This window comes from Furipterus horrens, unplaced genomic scaffold (genome assembly GCF_987537825.1).
Source record: "Furipterus horrens unplaced genomic scaffold, mFurHor1.1.pri manual_scaffold_1, whole genome shotgun sequence".
NCBI lineage: Eukaryota > Metazoa > Chordata > Mammalia > Chiroptera > Furipteridae > Furipterus > Furipterus horrens.
Genome location: NW_028327171.1, coordinates 173328058 through 173351892, shown reverse-complemented (window position 1 = coordinate 173351892; position 23835 = coordinate 173328058). Strand labels below are relative to the sequence as shown.

Below are 23835 nucleotides of genomic sequence, written 5' to 3'. Positions count from 1 at the left end.
CCACCCCAGCTCCACCCCTTCTACCTGCCTGGATGAGTATTTCATCTTTATATCTTTGTTTGTTGGACTTCCATGCAGCTCAATTTTCTGGAACTTCTGGTTGTCTCTAGTTTTGAGGTAGTTGTATTCCTTCTTAGTTGTGGAGGGAAACACAGCGTGTCTGTCTAGGCCTCCATCTTGACACAGAGCATTGGTGTCTTGATGATGTCTGTTTTAGTGGATTGAGGTGAACTGATTAGAGAGGAGAAAATGGAAGTGTCTAAGATTAATTTAAAGAATCAGTCTGTGAAAGGGAGCAAAGTGAAAGGGTTAGAGTGAATGTAGGTTAAGGAATGGTTTATTTTGGGTTGGGAAGATCTGAGCTTGTTTAAACACTGACAATAAGGAAGTGTTGGTGGTGGAGGCTGAATATAAATGTAAAAAAGAGAAAAGATAACAGACACTTGGGAAGGCAAAAAGGAGCAGAGTCTTCAGTTGGAGAGGCTTGTTTTTATAAGAGGAATAGCACCTCTTCTATAAAAGCTCTGCCTTTTGGTTCATAATAGCCCTGAAATTTGAAATCTGTGTATTAAGAACGTTAGTACTCCCTGACTCACTGTAGTAGGAATATTCTAGTTACTCTCCTGTCTTTCCTTCTCTTCTAGTAGGCCTTTGCTGCTATTAGATTGTGCTAGAACAAAAGACCTGAGTATCTCCTAATTAACTATGTAATTAAGTATGCTATTTGTTAACTACCATCCCACTACCCAGTATTTAATTCCTAAATAAACTGGCACTTACCTTTTTAATAATTTCTCCCTCCCCTACTCTATAAATGTCCACAGTCACATTTTCCTAAACGTAAATTGCTTTCCCTAGATATTTTTTTCTTATCATAGTCTTCTCCTCATTGGGAATATGTCCCTCTTGCCATTGAAATCTTTTTTATTATTGAAGGCCCACCTCAAAGCCATTTCGTTTCTCCAGTGTTCATATCATTTTATCACATATGCCTGGGGAAGATGTGCACATTTTGTTGCCTGATTTCAAGAAATATGCTTAGAGGAACACATAACTACAATATATTCATAATTACAAATTAGGATATAGAATCTAATTAGGAAAAATTTCAATGTCTGCTTTAATTCTATTAAAGTACTTAAAATATTTTTCTAGTTTTAAAAGAAGGAAATAATTATTTAAAGTATCTAATGCCTATTTTTGCATTATGGGTGACAGAGCAACTTTGGAAACAACACACATATCCATCAATAAGGTACTGTTGAAATAAATTATGATTCGTTCATATAGTGAAATAAATATACACAATCATTTTTAAAAATCAGAAAACTTTTTAATTACTCATTTTAAAAAATCTCTAAGATATATTGCTAAATAGAAAAAGCCAAATGAAGAATAACATATGTAGTATGTATACATTTGTCTAAAAATTATAGAAAGGAAAAATACAAACATATGTATATATTTGCTTGATAGGCATGTGAATGATCTCTGGCAGGATACCCAGAAAGTGACAGCAACTAGTTGCTGAATCTGAAAGGTAGGCTTTTCACTGTGTATACTTTTTAAATTACTTTTAAATTCTGTGATTATATTACCTAGACAAAAAAATAAAATAAAATTTGAACTTAAAAAACACAAAAGTAATGGTTAGCAATAGTAATACAAATTAAATTCTATAGAAATCCCAAGAGATTTAAGTCCAAAGATTGTTAATCTCCCAAATATTATAACTACATGTTAAGAAAATCATTCTTTTGAAGCCTTTCTGACCCTCTGGTGGCTTTAATTCTGAACCTTTTACACTTCTGCTTTGCCTCACCCCAATCTCCCCACACTGCACATTAGCTTGTTCTCCACACAGTAACCATAGTGACCACTATATAAACAAGAATCAAACAAGGTTTGTCCTCTGTTCAAAATAGTGCTGGGATTTTCCATCTACTCAGAGTAGAAGTCAACATCCTAATGATAGCCATTTGCTGTTCTCTGGACCTGAAACGCTCTTCTCCCTGGTATTGACCTGGTTAACTCCTTCACTTTATTCAGGTCTCTGTGCAAACACCCCCTCAAAAGAAATACTTTCCTTGATACCTAAAATGGCATGCCATCCCATCGTAGTCTACACCACTTACCTTTTCTTATTATTTTGTAGCACCACCTAACATATTCATTAATGTATCACTTATCACTGAGCACTTAGTATATAAAATATATATAAATTTATATTTTATTATTTATGTCCCCATACTAGAATGTAAGGTTTACTAGACCTGTCTGGATCATAATAGGTATTCAATAAATATTTTTTGAGTGAAAGAATAAATGGACAGGCCCTCAGCATAAAGTTCGTGCATGTAGAAGATTATTTCTACTCTGTCCCATATAGCATATTCAATTCAACAGCTCTTTATTGAGTGTGTACTATGTAATAGGTGCTTCAGAAGACTGAAAGATGAGTAAGACAGCATTCACACTGATCATATTGTATATTATATGAGCAACCTTTGTTGTGACTATTATTGGTGAATAGAACTTTTTAGATAAATAATATCGCTAGAATGAGACACTGAAAGTCCACTTAGCATTTCGCTGATTATATTGAAATATTTTGGTATTTATGGGTGAATCAAAGTTATAGGCATGTTAATTTGAATTTTGCCTCCAGTAGACCAATCTCTTATATGTGAGAATAATCTGGACTGAAAACTTCTAGTTTAATTTGGCACTTTAGTGTAGAAACATGATCCAGGTTGGTAAGTGACTAGCATAAAGGTAGTTTCATTATTTTCTGTTATTTATATGACATTTGTATGTTTTGGAAGGGTATTTTAGTAATCTTTACCTTTACATAATTCAGTTAATTTTGAATTATCAAATATCTGCTGAGTTTTAAAAATTGGTGTAGGGCTTTGGAGTAGGAACTTTACAAAAATATATATTGTAAAAAAAGTTTTCAAACAAGTAATGATAAGTAAATAATATATTAAACATCTATAAAATTTTACTAAAGCCATTCTTTAACCAATTTTTTAAGCATTGCACTTCCAAAGTTACTTTACCACTTTGGTCTTAATGTAGATATTATGTATCAAATATAAGGAGACACAATGCAAATTTTAATTTTAGATTTATTTTGTATCATTTATGTAAATTTATTTAACCTGGAAATAGAAGTAAGTATAATACTTTCTAGCCTGATTAAAAATTAATATGTAGAAGCCTGGGATCCTACTTTAAATGACCATCAAAAGATTTGAATGAGTTAAATATGAAGTCATAGCTTTAATGCATAGCTGTTATACAGCACAGGATGGCAATCCATTCATTGCCCCACTGAAAGACAGCAGCACTCTTGACCATGGTAGAAATTTGGGATATAACCCTGAAATCGCTATAAACTCTGAAATAATTGGGAATTATTAACTAAAATTTCCCAGTTTAATATAAAATGTGAATTAATTTAAGAGTGGTAGAAAATTTTCACTTTCAAATACTTTGGGGAAAATCGTAAAATAAATGACAAAATCAAGTAATTACTAACAAATTCTTAATGTTTTATAATGTATTATAAAAATAAAAGATGTTATACATATGCTTCATAAAAATTCTAAGATTTAGAAGTTTGAACAGGTTAGGTTCCCAAATGCATAATTCCTTGATGAAAATTATTTATTTTAATAAATTATAAATGATCCCATTATCTCATAATCAAGATTCTATTTTGTGTAAAAAGCACTAGTTTTCCCACTTTGGGCATAATAACTTAGAAAATCTGGCTTATCAAGACATTCTGTGTGGAGTTCATGATTACTCCCCCTTATGATTTGGGAGAAAGATTAAGGGCATATTTCTGTAGGGTTCATTTACTTCACTTCGTCTCAGTGAAAAGCTAGTGTACATACTAGGACTTTACACATACATTTATCATTAAATTGACACAGATATTGACCTCTAATTCAGAAGACGAAGTAAACATATCTTTCAAAAAATCTAATGTAATATAAAATAAAGAAATAAGCAGTCTTTTTCCTTAGGGTAAGCATGACAGCTACTTTTTGCTGAATTCTTAACTAAATTGCGATGATGTCAAAGAAATTGTATTAAATAAAATTAATTATCTATTATCTACATTGAAAAAAATCACGTAAGCCTACTTCCATTAAGCTGGTAGGAGAAAAAATTATTTTCAAAATACAATCTCTATAATTTATTGTATTCATGAATAAAATTAAGAAATTAATATATTACTGTTCTGGGATAAACATTACCTTGAAATATATGTGTCTGTAAATATATAATTTGTTTTTAATATATAAATATATATAATTTGTTTTTAAAATGACATAATTTTTCATTATGGCCTGATTTGAAAATGAGGAGGGAACAGGAGAGAGCACAGAATAGAACAAATGAAAGCGTTTGTGTTTCAGATCATAGCTGATATAGCCAAGTTCAAATAACTCTTATGCCCTGCTCTACTCAATCCTAAATGGGAAACATAAGCTATATGTTTGGATATCCAGGGAACGAATCTTAGATTGCTGATAATTTCCTGAAATTAAGACTCTACCTTTACATAATTAAAGTACAAGACTCATAGGGAAAATGAGACAAAATTTTGATGACTTGGAACTCTACAAGAAACAATTTTATTTTTCAAAAGTACATTTTTAAAGCCACTTTTTACTGTATTCCATTTGATTTTAAACTCAAACTTAAGTGTTTTCTAATTTATCACGTACATTCTGTCATAGTTGTTAGGCCTGTTTATAGTTTCTCTATGTTCCCATGTGTTAAGTACTTTCATAAGGGAATTGTACACCAGAAATGTGAGCATCAAGACTGTTAGCTGACTAATAGGCTGCATTGGAAAATTAACTTCAAGCTGACTTAGCAATCCTATTGTTTTAAGAAATGAGTTAATTTACCTACATGGAAAATTTGTATAATGTGAACAAATATAATGTAATGCTCATATATTCAAATAGTGGCATTTTAAATCCTCTCAGACCCAAGAACTCTACTTCTGTCTTGTGACATTTAATAGGATGTCATATAGGCCCAAGGGATTATTCATAGTCTAGAGTGTACATTATTTTCTTCCTAGAATCTACCACTTTTTTCCTTCGTAGCATAGAAATATTTGAAATTGATGGTCTTTATTTTACATATGCACAATAAAGCCAATTAGTATGACATGCCATAGCCCAGAACTATGGCCTTACAGGAATCAAAGGCACCATGCACACTGAACTGTGTATGTGGGTGTCTCCCCACCCATCAGAGAGTTATGCAATGTAGTGACTCTGGATAGGCTATTGAAACCTTGAGTGTTTCACTTAGCTCTAAACTAGAAGTTAGCAAAGAAATTGTATCTCTTTAAGCTAAAAATTTCATAATGCTAATAATTTTGTCTAGACTTGGTTTTCAACAGATCCCAGTAGATGAAGATTGAGTGAAGTAAATATAAAAGCCAGTAGTACCTCATTGCTGTGACTGAAGGCCTTATCACTGTAAATATCAGCAGAAAGGCTTACTAGCAGACTTTGAGTTAAGTAAGCCTTCTTCCTGAGTGCATCTTATGTTATAGCTTTGTCTCTGAGAGTACGTGATCTTGTCAGTGCAACAAATATATGCAAAGAGCATTTTAACAGTCTTAAGTTATAATGAAGATTCAAGTAATTATCTAGCTATTATTCAGTAATCTTTAGTTTGTTTCTTAATAAGGTTAACTGTAGTATTCTAAATGCCATGCTTTTATCTCAATTATGAAAACTTCAATATAAATAATTTAATTGTTTTAATATAGGAATATAGTTTGGAGCATAAGATAAAATCTGTCATGTAAAAGCAACATCTTCACAACCATCTAGACAGGATGCCTACAAATAGAATTTTTTGTTACTTTTAGAACTCTATTATGTTTTTTGTGTGTTTTACAGGAGATAATTTTAGAGGTATTGCTACATGACAGCCATTCTCTGTTGTTCCTTTTATCTCACTCTGTGTTCTAGTGACTCTGAAAAGCAGATGTGCCTAGGGAACATTGCATAGTTCACAGAATTTCACTGTTCACTGTGCCTGAAATATCTCCCCCTTCACATTGCTGCTTCAGAACCCTGTCCCTGGAGCAGTGTCCAGCTCTTATGTCCCTTTTTCATGAAGCTTTCATGATCCTCAATAATCTGAAGAGATTTACCTCTCTTCTGATGCCCATAATCCTTTGCTGCTCTTTACCACCCATTTTACAATTCCACTCTCTGCTTTGGGTTAGAGTTATTAACATGCATGTCTTTCCTTCCAACTACCATTCTTGCAAGCACGGATCTTTGCTTTTAATCTTTCACAATGTCTAGCACATGGCAGGTGCTAAATAATTCTTTGTGGAATAAGTAATCAGTTTTTCCCCTTGTTAATTTAGCCTGTTTTTATGTTAGTTCATTTGACATCTGTTTTACTTGGCATTTTAGTGTATAGAGTTTTTCTGAAAATTACCTGACCTCTGCAATCTTCCATATAACACTGTTTAACACATTGAAAGCTGTCTTGGGGGAAAAGATGGCAATAGTTTTAATGATGAACTTTTTTAAATCAAGGGAAAAGTTCTAATTACTTTTTGAAATGCAAGGAAGGAAGGAAGGGGTAAGGAAGGAACTGCTTTAATTGGTAAATAAATAGTTGAGGACTTTTTCTAGTGACACTGACCTTCTCCCCACACCCCCTTGGCACTTCGTGAGTTTCTCTACAAAGTAAACATGTTTATAACATCATGTTTCAAGATCCCAGCCACTTCTCTGAAGCACACATTCAAAATAAGGTAAAAACTAGAAAAAGGAGCAGGGTGAATTTTAGAATTTCTCAGTACTGCATTTTTATTGTTAAAGCAATACATTATTTTATTATTCATCTTTTTTACTTGGACCAGTCGAGTCCTGAGTGATGTAGATTTGGGAATGTGAAAAATTTAGCAACAAAGATGAAGAGGAGTGGAAGAAAGAATTCCAGGATGTCATTTCCTGTCAATGCTATTCCTCTACCAGGGGTGGGCAGATGCCTACAGGAATGACCTCTGAGAGGAGAACCTAGAGACCAATGAATTCGTGTGTGGAGTCAGAATGGTGGTTTAGGCAACTCTCCAGTTCTGGCAATTCTTGGCAAGAGTGTTTTTTTTATCACTCTAGTTGGGGGCACAGCAGCACTTTTGGCTGGGGAAGCAGAGAGCAAGCCGTTAGTGCTAGTCAAATATGTGTCTGCTGCTTAGTCATTGAGGTGTCAAGTAAGTTAATTTGGTCAACCAAGTCTCCTGGAAGTGATACAAGAGTCATTGTTGATTGCACTTGATTGCGTTGCCTAGTTCATGGGGTTTCTGGCTCTTGTCCTTGCTTCTTTCACTTTTCAGTTAAGGAGATTCCTAGATAATGAAGTCAGGTTAATCATGTTACTATTTAACAGAGTCTAGTTTCACTTGAAGATTTGCCAAGGATTTAGAAGCTGTTGACACTGCCTCAGATACAGTAGTGAGGATAGCAAAGTGCTGCTACCAACAATATTACAGGGTAACTGGAAGGATGCCAAATGTGAGTGAGTGGTGCCTGCCACTGTCTTGATTCCATGATCTTTCCCAGACAGCAGTCAGTAGAGGCTGAGAACCCTTGTTACACTTCTCTCCATGTCCCAGTACTTAAAAGGGAAGTGGATCATGGTTATGGACAGTTCTTTCCATCTCAACATCCAGTGGGGTGTCACTTAGCTGAATCTTTATCCCATGTGTTAATTGATGCTGTTAACTTTCTCCATTGACGCCAGGAAATAGTAATGAGGAAATAACACTCTGCTTATCTTGTGCTAGAAAGTTTTATTTTGAGAACCATATGTTTCTTTAGCCAAAAGGCACTTAAGTAACATCTCACTATTTAGTAGACTTGGAAAGAGGAGGTAGTCTCCTGACATGAGGATGTCTCCTAATATCTTGTAGAAATTGTTATATATCTAAAAAGCTACTCACCAGAAGGATCAGGCCTAATGTATTATGCTTATTCATTTCCCATAAACTAAATATATTCCCTACTCATAGAAACTTCTGTTAAAATATAATCTTTTACTGAGTCATTAAAACAATATGCTTTCTTTTTGTGCAATTTTTCACTTCTAATATAACTCTAATGTTACATTAATGTGAGTATGTGTATGTATAGTATGTGAGTATATAGTTAAGTAGGGATAATACATTTAAGCATTTCAGTATGGAAAATGACTTCTTCACCTACCTATGTGACTTGCAATAAGTTATTTAACTTCTCTGTGCCCAGTTTTTTATTTGTAAAGTGCTGATTATAATCCTACCTTACAGGTACACATTTATAACTATGCTTGGCTTAGACTTAAGAATATTAGTCATTATTATTAAAACTTCACATTATCAATTTAAAAATTTTTATTTGTATAACTTCTTAATTTATATGTACCCAGCTATATTAGCTAGATTTAACCATTCTTGGTTGGTAATAAATAAGACTTAAAATAATGTTACACTTTTCTTCTCCTTTGAGATTTTTTTCCCAACTCAACAGAGTATATAATGAGAAGTCCCGTTATGACTGAACAAACCAATTAAGAGCAATGATAAGTCAATGGTGATCTAAAACAATACTTATGAAAAGATATTCAGGAAGTTAGGGACTGTGTGCAATTATACAAGTTCATTGACCTTGAGTGATCAGGGTTATATGCTAGGAAAATCACTTACATATCTTTTGTTGAAACAGAGAACTATAACCTGGCTCATTCTGTCCGTTGTCACTTCTACCTACCTACTTACACAGACACACACACATCTGTAGTCTACACCATCTGTAGTCTGCTTGCTGAGGAAAATGACTGAAAACATTGGTATAATCACCTTCAAACACATACATTACATAAGAAATTCATGTAAAAAATTACTTCAAAAATCTAATAAAAACTCATTTTATATGATAGTTTTATCATTCATATCACTTTTATAAATAAGCTAATACGCCATATAATGTATGTTTAGTTTTTTTCATCAAATGGATGTTTATATTTTCAGGGTTTATCAAAATGAAATCAAAGTGAATATTCTTATTCTCTTATTAATATGTGCACTAGTAGTTGATGCCAGAAAAATAGAAGCCTTGTTCTTTAGTCAGGGGGGAGTTTTCCAAATGTCAAATTGACTATATGTTTTCTTCTTTTGCTGTAATTTGATTTTTTCTTCTAGAGATTTTTAGTAGTTACTTGTCCTGACCTCTTTTCTTCCTTTTGATCTAGTATTGAAGTCACAGTTCCACCCATATTTCATGTATAAATGAATATAGCAATAACTGTTCTGACTCCAGAATCACATCTGAGATCAGATACAACGATTATTCCTACCCTCTTGTGGCTTATGTCATCTATTGTTAGAACTGGAATCACCCAAATGTTGCATGAAACACATGTAGATGACTCCAAAATGTAGTGTCATCTTCACTCACTACCAAGTTGCTTTGTTACATCACTTGCTCTGAGAGCAGAGTCCAGAAGAAAGTAGGTTCAGGGCAGACAGGTTTTAGGCAGAAGGAGGAAACAAAATAAAATGGTTATGGAAGGACATGCCTGGGTAGGACACCCAAAGCAGCTTGCCACCAGCCAAACGTTTGAACCTCAACAGACAGTGGTGGAAGGCACGGATGACAAAGCTTGCCTTCGTCACAATTTTTCCCTGGCCCTGTTGTCCTCTGGTTTTCAAAGGCACAGGTCCTCTGTGTTATAGAGAAGGCTTCAATATGCAAAAACCTCTTAGATACTGCTCTACCACTTTACTAAATGCCAAAATATAGCTGAGTGCTGAGTGGTAAATATCTATGTTGCCTATGATTGAATGTATTTTTTCCTGCATGATCATCCATTGTGGTGTTTGTAAGTAGCAAGAAAATGAGCCTGATTTGTTCTCCTTTGTAGAGCCAGGCCGAGGCCCACTACAAAGGAAGTAAACATGCCAAGAAGGTCAAAGCACTAGAGGCAACGAAAAACAAACCCAAAATGGTTTCTTCCAAGGACAGCGCAAAGGCTAATACCAGCTGCTCCATCACTCCAATCACAGGCAACAGCTCTGACAAATCAGGTCAATGACACTTTTTGTTCTTTACATCTTTTGTGTTCCTCCTGGTCCTCTGCCCCAACCCCACTCCCTTCCACTCAGCTGCTGCACGTTTTCTCCATGATTTGTTTTTCTAATATTAATGTTTCCTTCACAGGAGGTTGTTTGCATGGAATCTAAACATTTGATATGTCACCACTCCATGTTGTTAGATATATACATTTAAGTATATATGTGTGTGTAAAAATATATATGTATATATGGGCTACTCAGTCACATTGTATTTAGACAAAAATCAGGAATGGATCTAAGATATTGACTTTATTATTCCTTTCTACTCATCTGATGTTTGGTTTTCACTATAGACTTTTTCATTAAAGGAATTCTTAAATTTGTCTACTAATAGATGATTTTACATTCTTTTACCACAGTGAAGGGAAGTAGAGAGGCAAAACAGTGATGTTTTCTGAGAGAGTGGCATTATTAAATGAATCTAAAAATGGGTGCAATAATAAGAGATTTTGATTTTTGAAGATCTTGATAGAGTTCCCCTCAGAATTACAAATGAACTTGAATATTTTAAGGGACCTATTCACAAAATAATGAATTAACAGGAGAACTTTATGTAATTGGAAATGGGCTAGTAGTGGAAGTACCTTTTAAGAAGAGTCCATATTTCACAGCCCCAGTGAATCATCAGTTTTTTTGAATCAGTTCAAAATGATTCAGAGCAAAGACAGAAAAAAAATCATTTTTCTAGCATGTATACCATGAAATTGGATGTTTAATAGGCTGTCACACACTTACATCTGCCCCTCAGGGCCCAGGATGGATGAGTCATCTTGTTTCAGTGACTAGTTAAGGACCAGTGTCTGTTAAAGGAGACTAAGAGAATATGTCCCTTTCTGTGTTTGACTCTCTCATCAGGGACCTCTCTGTTGTTGGAAACACACACAAACACACACAAACACACACAAATACTTCTCTTTTGATTCTCTTCTGCTCTTCAAATCACTGTAAATTTTGAGGAAAAGAGTACAGAATACTTTGGGGAAGAACAAATACATTACTGTAAGAGAAAGGTTCAGAAAAGCCTACTCAGACAAAGAGAATATGTGGGAAAGGAGCATTATTGACTAGGTCCCATAAATGCTCATTCCAAAAGCTCTGTAGCCTAGAAGGAATAAGCTAACCCAAATTTGATAATAAGGATTTTTTGTTCTTTGTGTTATAGAATCACTAAATCGTGTTATCTAATAAATAGATAATATATACTGGATTATTATATCACACTTCTCCCCTTTTAAAGAGCAAAGCCTTTATGTATATTATTTAATTACTTTTTAACCATGATCTATCGGATGTTAGGGTCAAATGATATCTCCAGTTTACAAAAGCAAATTGAGTGAAGGTCCCCATTGTGACAGTTATTTGCTGGAGGTTATCCACTGTTCGGAAGAACAGAATCCATCCTCTCCTGACTTCTTGTGTGGTTTTATTTTTTATAGGCTATTGCTGCCTCTGTGAAACAATGCTCTGTCAAAGATTTCATTTTCTGAATTATGCACTTAATTAGAAAGAAAATATGTTTCGTTAAAGGCAGTTAAGTAAGAATAGCTATCCTGTTCACTTTTTAGAAATTGGTATAGAATTAAATGTAAAATCCAAAGAAATGGCTTTATGGTCTCCTAGAATCTATCCCGACTTTTAGTGATGCATTAATGAGAATTCAAAACATGGTAAGAAGGAGAAGGGATGTGTTTGGGAGAATTGGGGTCAAAACACAGCAAGCATTAGGCATCTTCAGAAAGATGGTGAGTACGTATTGGCCAAACACTTTACCCAAATTTCTTCCTGGAATTCAAGTGTTATAATGCCGTATGACAATACACCTCCCTGTGATGGTATGCCCATATATCAAATTGAATTTTTTTGTGTGACAACGTTTAACCTCTCATAACAGTTTCAAAAAGACAAACAAAAAACAGAGCCTTGAAAAACCTTATTTATTGAAAATAATAAAATATTTTGTTAGTCAACCTAATGGTACTCATGTTTAGTCTTTAGCAGTAGGTGTTTTTAAAAAATAATTAGATATCAAGATGGAGAAAAATACATTTCTAGTTCTTCAAAGTATATAAAGCTATTTAGAGCTAAGCAGACTCAATCGGTTGCTATCTAAACAGATGAAAGCTGATGAAATTATTTAAAATGCTACAGATATTTTTATAAATGCAATTAAGAGGAAAGATGATGGAACCAGTATGTTCTGCTTGAACTATAAAAATAATAACAACTTAAATTTGATCTGTTTATAAAACCCAGTCACATATGTTTTCGTATGACCCTCTCAATAACACTGTGACTAGTAGGGCTGAAATTAGTATTGATCTTCATCAATTCATACAATAAACTTTATACTCATTTATTCACTCAACAAATATATATTCCTTTGCTAAGTAGTATATGAGGTATGTCCTGAAGGTATCCAACCATGTAATATGAAAAATAGAGACATTTATTTAAAAAGATACAAGAAACATTATAAATAGGACAATGACTCCTCAGTCCCCTTCAAAATAGGCACCTTCGGACCTCCAATAGTTTTTGCAATTGCCATCAGTTGCCCCATCCGATTCTCCTGAATCTCACTGATGGTCTGAAATCTTCCCTTTCAAAGATGATTTTAGTTTGGGGGAAAGCCAGAAGTTGCAGGGTGCCCAGTCTGGGCTATACAGGCTGAGTCACCTGGGTGATCTTATGTTTCACAAAAAATTCTGAATGAGACGTGAGGCATGAGCAGGCTCATTGTCATGATGAAGCTGCCAATCACCAGTTGCCCACAGCTGTAGCCTTCTGAATCATCCCAATAGTTGCCACAGAGGAATGTTCAAGCTTAATGCAATATTTGATGCACATTTGTTGCTCTACTCACTCTGTCATTTTGAATGTGATGGCCACACAGTACACATGCTCACTCAATGGTGTCTACTGCCCTCCCCAACTAGAGGAGTGATATTGTCATTGTTCACATACGCACAGTCCAGTCCACTCTCCTTGGCTGTAAGGTTACATCAATGTCATGCAAACCATTCTCATTATATTAACAATGGCTGGACTTTTTTCCAGACAAACCTTGTAGTGTATTGTTATATTTGCCAGATGCTGGGGTACAACAGAGAACAGAAATATATTTTCTTGCCCTGAAAGAACTTCTAACCTAGCATTTTTTTAATCATGTTGGATATATGGACTAAAAAGAAAAAATAATAGTTACCACCTTCAAGCTGATCCCAAAAATACGGTAACAATGAAGAGCCTAGGGTCTTGGAAGGGTTAAACGGCCCATGCGAGCTTCACAACTCATATCCCAGTAGAGTAAGAGCAGAAACTCAGGGCTTCTTGCTATGCATTTTCCATTATTCCCATTACTCCTAAACTTCTCTCTCTGACTTGGGGGAGAAAATACAAGTATCCCAATGGACAAAGTAAGACCACTAACCTACTTTTTAAAGAATTAGTGAGTACGACCATATATTAGTTTTAAATTGCTGGCTGACTGTTGATATTTTTCAATAAGAGCTATAGCATTGAAAGACCCATTAAGGCTTCATTTTATTGATAATCTTTAGTTCTTAGGCAGTATGTTGTCTCTATCACTTAACTGTAATAGAGCAAAGCTTTAGAAGCTACCCATCTTTTCAAGAGTACGTTTGAATGAAAACACTCATTTCAGGTAAATGATAAATGTTCTCAAAGCTCTAGCTTGACAGATGTACATTTTATGTGTCTAAGCCAAACAGACTGACTGAGATAGAGGTCAACAACACTGGGAGGGGCATCGAGCCTTGAACTGTCTCCTGAAGGGTCCAGTTGAGTTGTCCTGAACACTGTCCAAATTTTCAGTAGCATTTTGCATTATTCCATCCAAAATATCCCCATCAGAAACACGGAGATTGTTTTATTTATCCCATACCCATGACCATCCCATGAACACTGTGAGATGACAGGGTCAGAAAAGATATAAGAAGGAAGGAAAGAAAATAGGATACCTCAAAACAGCTCATTTTGGTTTTCAATATGTTGTCCTTCTGCATGGTGGCAATGTCTCGGGTGTGAACCCAGAGCAGTTATCAACTAGCTGATCAGTATGATTTGCCTGGAAAGGCTGCAAGTTCAGCTTTTTATGATCACCCTGTTGCCTTATGAAAAGCATTTTCAATTTTGTCAAAGGGTTTTTCTGCCAAGGATACAAATGCAGACCCTCGCCTCGTCATTTTTATGGGTTCCTCTGTGTGTTTCACAGATTTTATGTGTTGTTACAAATGAGGCCAGGTTTTCCAAATGACAACTTCTCATTTCCGCTGACTGCCGCAGGACTCCATCGATTAGCAAACAAGGTCTTCGTAACTGCCTCTTCCCCCCTTTCTGTCTCCAGCAACAGACCTTGTGCTGTTGAGTAGAATAAAAGTAATCGTTTCCTGCTTTGGCAGAACCTGTCACTTATAGACAAGCACCATCATAAATCTGGCATACATCTATCCAAATCTAGGAGGCCGAGATTTAGTATCCCTCATAAAATAATAGATTAACTATATTTATGACAAACATCTTAAGTCTGAAATTCTGGGGTACAATCATGTAGGACATAAATTGAGTCCCATCTGTCTAAAGAGAACAGACCATTATACTAGAGCTCATATTTTTATGAAATGTATATATATCATTAAGACTTTCAAAGTCAATTTAAAAAATGAAACTGCCTCCATCTTTGCCCATGTACCTTGAATTTGACACAGCAACCTACCAGGCAAGGCTGAAGATTTTTAGGTAGTTAAGTGTTTGTCATAGTCTGGAAACTAACTTCTGAAACTTTTGAGCTTTTTTTTTCTTCCAAATAATACTGAGTATTTATTGTTAGGTTCTCCACTTCTAAAAGCTACTACCCACTGTTGCTCTAAAAAAGTGAACCAACAGTTAAGACTGACTTATGATTTACTGTGGATCTATTAACTTATGATTTACTAGGAATATGTTATAAACAATTCTACAAAGCAAAATCTTGTATATCTCCTTGATACTTATATCAGCATTAAAAACTTTTCTGCATTCAAAAGATATTGGAATATAAAAGAATTTTGTATGCACATTGAACAATTTTGTAAATACATAATTATGAATAACCTTGAGATTTTAACAAAGGTTATTACCTACATTTTTATGACATTTCACTTATTTGCTTCAGGAAGAATTATCTTACAGTGACCTATTTTTCTGAAATAGAATAGAACTACTCAATAAATATTTGTAAATTCTGTGTGCAGGGCACTGGTATTCAACACTTAGGGGGATACTCAGCCTAATTCTGATTAAGCTTATAGTCTAGTGTCACACAAATTTAGCTTGATAGTATAAAGCTTACAGTCTTTTATATAGAAACATTTCTATATTATTTTCATCTTCCCTGAGTTCTTTCTCCAAAAATCAAGTTCACTGTTATGGACATCGGGCATAGTATTATGCAATAATGGTTTGGTGCTCTCGTTTCTACAGAAGCACTATCCAATTAAACATTCTGAGGTGATAAAAATGGCCTATGATCTGTATTGTCCAACATGAGTTCCATCAGCCACACATAGCTACTGAGCACATGAAATGTAGCTTATGCTACTGAGGAACGGAATATTTGATTTTAAGTAACCACACGTGGCTACTGTATTGGACAACACCTCTATAGACTATGTTACTCTTTGCTCTTTGGACAACCTATAACTCCACAGAAGGCATTAAATTCTCTAAGCCTCTCTTTTCTCATCTATGAAGAATGAACAATGCCCTCCCCACACCACGCATCACAGCAGTGTTGGATGGAATTAATAAAATAATTGTGAAAGAGCATTGCAAATGTACAGCATAATAAAAATGCCTATTATTGATGTAGTTGACTTTCTGGATTTTTTTTTTTTTTTTTTTTGGTCCTCTTGTGGTATCTTATTTCAGCTGTCCCTTCTCGCTGCTATCGGTAGAGGTGGTCAGTTATCATCTTCCATTATGTTGCATCTAATATAGCATATTCTCGAAAAACAGATCTAAGCTTTTAGACTTATATGCAAAATACAATTTTAACAACAGTACTAATAATAACTGGTGTGTAAGTGAATTGTCATTATGTGCCTGATCCTAATGTGCTAAATACTTTATATCTACTATCTTATTTAATGACTATAACAATCCTCTAATGGATGCCAGAAAGTGAAACTTAGAGAGGGGAAATAATGGCTCATTCATTCAGCTAGAAAATAGTTTCCAGGCCAGAGTCTCACTGGGGCAGTCCCTCAAATTCACTGCCATGATACACTACCTTTGGATGAGGGTTCATGGACTTTAACTGCACATGCTTTTTGAAAGCTGTCTGAGATTATCTTTCACTAGGTGGTACTTCTAGAAGTCTGATACCTCAGAAAAGTGTGTTATCCCTTCCTATACCCTATTTTATAACTGGTTTTGAATTTTAAAAATTTTTGATTGATTTTTAATATGGATATATAATATTAACCAGGGCAAGATTCTGGAGTGCTATATACCTACTTTGCATGTATAGCATAGTAAAAGGAACACAAGCTTGAAGTCAGGTTAGCTGAATCTCTCACTGACCATATAACCTTGACCAAGTCATATTCACTGACCTTCCATTTCCCCATGTATAAAAATGGGAGGACTAATACTTACCTCCCAGGTTTTTGTCAGGATTAATGAACTAACAAATGTGACTGGATCAGTGCCCATCTCTTAACAGACACTCAATAAATGGCAACCATAACAGCCATTTGCTCAAAGAAATTTCTAGACCCTGTCCTTATCTTGACTCTACGATCATTTCATGCCATACTGCCATCATGCAATGGTGATCAACGGTTACTTACCTCTTTATGTGCTTCCCTTATTATCTTGTAGCAATCATTGCACTTGTGTTTTCATTGCAGCACATTAAGGTTTCATAAGCCTGGCTTTCCCAGTGGGACATTTAAAGATGTAGAAGGACCTTCTTCTTGGTCTTCCTCACATTTCTGTGTAATGGAGGAAATGTCTTTTTACTCATAGTTCCACTGGTTAACATATCTCATTCATTATGTTCCCTGCAGCTCCTGGTTCTTCATCCTGTATGTAGTAGTCATATAGTTAGTAAATATTCAATTAATAACTTTAAGTAGAATTGAATGTGGGCAAGCTCTGGTGCCTCCATAGAATATGGACAGGGCAAAAAGATGCTGGTTAGCTCTTTTTCTTTCATATTCAGTAATATAGATACCCCACCTCATAGGTCGACAATCTGTTCCATATTCAGCTACAGTAACAAAGAAGGGACAATTTAACACATCTCCATTTGTTGAGGGAAAAATGTGGCTGCTTCATATGAAGGAGCTGCCATCCTGAAGCCAGGGTTGACTACTGAGATCACAGGAGGAGGAGGGAGAGTGTCATCAGAATGAGAAACACTAATCCTGACAAGTTCCTGGGAGCATTCATGTCAGTAAATAGGAGAAGCTTGTCAGTCCATGCATTTTACTCTTAGTTGCTTGCAAAAATTTGTCTTAGTGTACAGTTTTTGGTATATTCATATACTGTTAATTATTTTTGTCTCTAAAAAAATGCGTGCTTTATTTTCTTTCAAATATGAAGTGACATAATTACTAGAATTTCTTGTCATAATAGAGATTATTTTATTCCTTGCTTCTCAATATTTAAACTTCTGTCAGTCTTATGATGATTTTTTCCTATTTAACTAATAAAAATGCATATCTAAGTTAAAAGTATTTGTCTTTCCTAGCACAATATCTTTGTTCTTAGTTCTCTGTTAACAAAATAGAATATTTTTACTCAATGTGAGAATTAGTTACCACATTTAGAGCTTAGGAGAAGTTATTTATTTTACTCTTTTAAACCAAAATTTTACCCAATCTTTTGATTAATCAATAAGACATAATCATTACTATCTAGCAAAAGTTCTTAAAAATACTTTGAAAAATCATGAGTAGATGTTCTGTTTATATTAAAGGATTTCAAATTGAGAGAACCCTTTTGGAAAGCAATGTCATATGATAAATCAAGAACCAAAAAAGTGTTTATTGCATCAGATCAGTGAGTTAATACCAAAGAAATAATCCTAAATACAAAGCAAGAAAAATATAATGTTAGGAATGATGTTCATCGTAGCATTATTTGTATTAATGAAAACTGTAAACAAGAGGCTCAGTACTAGGGAAGTTATTTAAAGTACTATATCTAATAGAATATTATGCAGCTTTAAAGTAAATACAAATAACAGCATGCAATATTCATGTGATTCATTAAATCATAAAGTTACAAAATATAGTGAGTTAAGAGTTTAAAAATGGTTTATTTGTGTGTGTATTTGCATAGTCATATGTTTACTAAGCCCCCCCTGAATATCCAGCATCATACTAGGCACTGGGTATATGACAGTGAAGCAGGCAGACTTGGTCTTGCCCTCATCAAAGCATGTTTGGAAGGGTAGATACTGGACATGTGATAACAAGCTTGATGAGGAAAAAGAAAGGGATGCTTACCTTGTCTGGGAAGGAAGGGAAGGCCTAGGCAGAAAAGACTTAAACTCTCTGTGCCTGGTGGGTGACAAGAAGTTAGCCAGGCAACAAGGTCTCTGGTTTGGGGGTGGAAGCAAAGAGGATTCTCATCAGTGAGACCAGTTCTGCATAGGAGTTGACATTTGTAAGACTGTCTGTTGAAATAACTCAGGTAATGAAAGGACACTTGGGAACATGGAAGGGAATTTATGATATGGGTAAAAAAGTGGCTGAAATGATGGGTAAAGACAGAAATGAAGGCATAATGAAGTAATAGGCATAAATACAGAGGTCCTTAACCTCTTGTTATGGCCAACTAGTGAAGCCTAGTCTCAGGATAATGTTTTTAAATCCATAAAATAAAATTTATAGTTTTGCAAAGAAAAGCAATTATTTAGAAATACAGTTTTAATTTATTGTTATAATATGGCAATATACATAGTAATTAATAGAATGCATTAATTAAGATCTAGCAACAGGTCTAATATCTACCACAATTTTGAAAGGGTGATGAGCATAAATGTTATTTCAAGCTTTCTAGGACAACTACAATATCCAGTGAAAATATCTGATTTCTATTGGTGACAAAGTTACAGGTACTGATAAGACTGCTCTAGTTTGTTGCCTTCATTTACAATTGAGAGAAATGCTAAATTTCAATTGGAGATAAATGAAAATAAAGATACATTTGACATCCAAGTTCATGGATCCCATGAACTCATGGGTCCCTTAGAAGTCCACAGACTCCAGGTTAAAAACTTCTGTTTAGTATGATAGGATTACAGTTGTGTTTTTCCCTAGTCTCCATATGCTATTTGCATAATAGCTTCTTCTAATGACTTGATGAGGTTTATAGATCTCGGGCCACAGGTAGGATGGGAAAGAACATCTTAGCCAGGCCTCTTAAATTAATATCACTTTCTAAGGCAGCAAACTTTCTACTGCAACCTATAAATATAAAATATCAATATCAATATAAAGCTTTCTTTGACTCCTTGGTAATAAAGCAGCAGATTGAATTTAGGCACAAATGCTAGATTCGAAATGTAAAAGTATGACTAGCTTTTAGCAATATATTTTTAAAGTACTGGCAACTTTTGGATGCCTGGCAGCCCAGCCCAGTGTTCTTAGGGCAGGCAGTACCCAGTTGGGTCCAGAATGACTGAGAGCTGATACCTAGCTCCCTGGAATAGTCTGAGGCAATAAGCTTGTTTGCTAACAGTGAATTTTCGTGTTTTCAGTATTAAATAAAAATACATTTTTTAAATGAAGAAAAGCACAGTTTCTTCTGTATCATTCAGACTGACCTTCCTATTGTCAGTGTGCATTCACTCTGCCTGGAGTATCAAAGCTAAACCCTAAAGTTTTAATCTACAGAGGAAGGAGGTGGGGGGGAGCAGAATGCAAATGTTTTCCTCCAACTTTATGAATCCATGGTTCCTTTGTAAAATGCCATTCATGTAGGAAGGGAAAAAAACAACGTGCTCCTCCTTCTACCTAGAAAATTCATTTTTAATCTTATTCCTGGCTTTTGAATCATTACTGGACCTACTCCCTGAGGGACTTGATTTGAATGACATGAGTTAGTTATTCTATTTTCCATAATAAAGCTGTCTCAGAAATAACTGTTTCACATTTCTTAGTGACAAATCAGAAAAGGGCCAATTCTTCAACCTGAAGAAATTGAAATATGACTTCTCTATTTTACAAGTTAAATGGCTGGAAAACTACACAAAATCAGAGGAAGCTGTTCATTAGATTCAAACTCTAGCAAACAAGCCCTCTTTTGTGCCACCTTAGAAAAGTGACAACTTCACTAATATTGGTGCCAGCTCATGGATACAGAGTGTAGGCTGCCAGCTTTCAACATGAGCTATCTGGAGGGGCCACTGTTTGATGTGAGTGTGAGACTGACAGCTTCTGCTCCCCAACAAAGTGCCACAAGGGACAATGGGGCAGTTGTCATGCAGACCTCAGACAAGGAGGGCCTTATCACTGGACCACAAAGTCTCTGCAGGGTGTATCCCAGTGGCCAGGACCTGACTGGCATAGGCTTTCAGATGGAAAGGGAGGGATAGCCTAGGTCAGGATTGTAGCCTGGCAGACAATTACAGTACAGGACCTGCTCTGAACTTATGAAATTAGTCATGGATCCTAAGTTATTTAAAATAAGTAAGCTTCTCTGTTATTTTTAAGGTAAGGACATATAGATCCTGATTCAATAAAGAGTCAATTTAATTTAAAGATAATTTTCACTGCTTCCAGAATTAGTCTAAAAGCAGGCTATGAAAATTAGATATAAACGTAGTTAATTACGAATTAGCAAGCTTCACAGAGATCAACCATGCTTGGAGACATGGAGTTTCTGGAATTTAGCATGAGGCATGACAACATGGCATTGGATGTGAAGGGCCCACCAGTATCAGGCCCAGTGTGTAATATTTTAGGGGTTCTGGCATGTTCTTTTCATCTTCTGTTAGCATATTAACCCCCTGACACTGTATTTGAGTCATGTAGTGCTGAGTTTGATGAATAGGGGGGTTAATATGAGTCAAGTTCCTGGAGTTAAAAATATTGAAGACATTCCCTTCACATACTCATATCAATTGGATATGAAAATAGTTCCAAAAAGAAAAAAAAGAGGATTTCAAAATGTTTAGAGCTTTGGAAAATAAATAAATTAACATGGAACCTCTCAAGAAGACTACTTTGAAGAACTATGGTCACCTGACTGCATAAATTATGGATATCTGTTACAAAGGGCAATTATAATTTAGCTAAGCAAATTTTGCTTCAAAATCCTGTAGGATAAAACCTTAAAAAAAGTGTTTGAGTAATGAGTAAATAATTCAGACAGCGAGAAGCCCTGCTAATTAACATGAGGTGAGGGAATACTTGAAAGTGGAATTCATATGAGCCAGAAGTTCTGGATGACACACATCTTTATTAAAAGAAACTGAAGGAAAAAGCACAGTAACTAAATTTTCTAACACACAACATAAAGAGGCTTTAAAATGCCAGTAAAGAAAGAGAAATAATATCATGGATTTTGATAAAAATAACAAGCAATTAAAATGAGGAATAACAAATTTAAGTTTTGAAACTTGTAAGTTTACACATCCAGAAAGAATGCTATAATTTATTATTGTGTAAGTGACTTTCTTGGTTTTAGGATCTGTCATATTGACCACCTAGTATCAACTTATCGGCAGAATTCCCTGAATGTGACTGAACCATTTGCACATTCCCCACTTCTTTTCACCCCGGTTTACGCTTATCTAAATGCGACCTTCAAAACCCAGCCAAAATGCCACTTTATGAAAAATGTCTCCTTTTACCTTGCCGGGAGTAATCATTTCCCACTGTGTGCCGTCATGCCTCTTACCATTTTCCATCATAAATTAGAGCTCTCTGAATGACTGTTGCTTTCTTAAAGCCTATACCTACTTTATTTACTATTTTCTTCAACATCTAGCACACTGTCAGCAACTAGCTTATTGTTAATATGCATTTGTTAATGAATAAATGACCTCTTTTGAAAAACAGATACGAAAGAGAAATGTTTAATTTTTTTAAAGAAATAGGATTACAGAGAAAAAGGATATAATTTTGTTCATCTTCTCAATGTTACCTGAATCAAATAATTGTTGACTCGGATATATATTTTCATTTAAGGACAATATGCTTTAAAACTAATGTGTAATTTTAAAACAAAGCAACAGCCATTTTACATTTCTGGGTGATGGTTGTATGCCTTTTATAATGTTAATGCCACAGGCAGTCTTCCCTTTGTGCAGGAAGATTAAAACACTACCACCGGTGAAGAGCTAAAGAAAACGTGCTCGTTTATGACATGCTTCTTATGACTAAGTCTCACGATGAGCCTTAGTTTCCTCATCGTTAAGATGGGAATAATCATTTTCAATCTTACCTATTTCACAAGTTTGTTGTGAGAGATAATAAGATAATGTAAGTAATAGCGCTTTGTAAATTGTAAAATTTTTCATAAACATAGGAATCTATGAAGATCAATATAATGGACTTTAAAATAGTAATATGAAAAGGAGAGAAAATGAGTGAGTAAATGACTGAAATGAAATTAGCTCAAATTTATATGAAGTATCCTATGAAATGACTGAAGGAAAGATTTTGTTGGGCAGTAACTTAAGTTTCCATCACAAGAAACAGTAATGCCATAAGGGCAAATATTAAGATTACTGAATAATTTCACTTGGTGTGTTCTATGTCAAATGTAATCTGAGGGATTCTTATAGATGAGAGAGTTCCAGGTCTGAAATAATCTTCTATCTAATTTACTCACTATTACCATTTAGGGAGGATGATTTTATTTCCTTATCTCCTACTACTGAGGTCAGCTTAGTAAACATCTCAGATCTTTTCCATCATATTTCATGGCATTCCGAAGTTGTAATAAAGTTGCTGGAAAGGAATATAGATTGTGGAAGCCAAGAATATAAAGGGATCTGAGCCTTCACTTATTCTACACACCACGCAGACCTGGAATTCAACCGTCAAATCCCCTGCTTGGATAGATCCAATGTAGAAAAAGGGGTGGAAGTCAACTGCTAATTCCTCAATGAAGTAGAAATAGGACCCATCTTATTTTTGATGTGTATGTTGCTTTGGTTTGCCTGGTATGCAGAACACACACACTCGCACACTGTGTTTCTTTGGGCATGCCTGCCCTCTTGGTCATCTGGGCCCATAGTACACAGTTCCAAATTAGCTAGGGCAATGAACAAATACATTTTCAGTTTTAATTCCCCTTCTCTCTTAATGAGAGTTTATTAGCATACCTATAGACATCTTCTAAGAGCACCAGCTCTAGCAGGATTAACCCTCTCTTGGATTTTGCTGTTGCCTAAGAAGTTCCAGTCTCTTTCCCAAAGGGACCACTGAACAAGAGCCTGTGTTGAACAGCAAATGAACCCTGAAGAGTTCAAGTCACTCTGGCCCCTCATATAGTTGTACATGAGCCCTGAGGAATATAAGCATTTAGCAGGTACATGATCAAATGACAAGATGTCTATAAATCATTTGGCTAAACCTCATACTGTGCTCATGGTTAATGTCATTATTTAAAATTTATGACTTAAGAGTGGCAGT

At 35.0% G+C, this 23835-nt stretch overlaps 1 protein-coding gene across 4 annotated transcripts in view; it reads left to right on the top strand.

Annotated features, from left to right (window-relative positions):
* Window positions 1-23835, top strand: part of ZNF385B (zinc finger protein 385B) — a 378085-nt gene that overhangs the window by 345774 nt on the left and 8476 nt on the right. For all 4 annotated transcript variants that reach the window (XM_090268146.1, XM_090268154.1, XM_090268162.1 and 1 more), the window contains one exon: window positions 9967-10129. In XM_090268146.1, the coding sequence (XP_090124272.1) occupies window positions 9967-10129 (163 nt within the window). The remainder of the gene's footprint in view (window positions 1-9966; window positions 10130-23835) is intronic.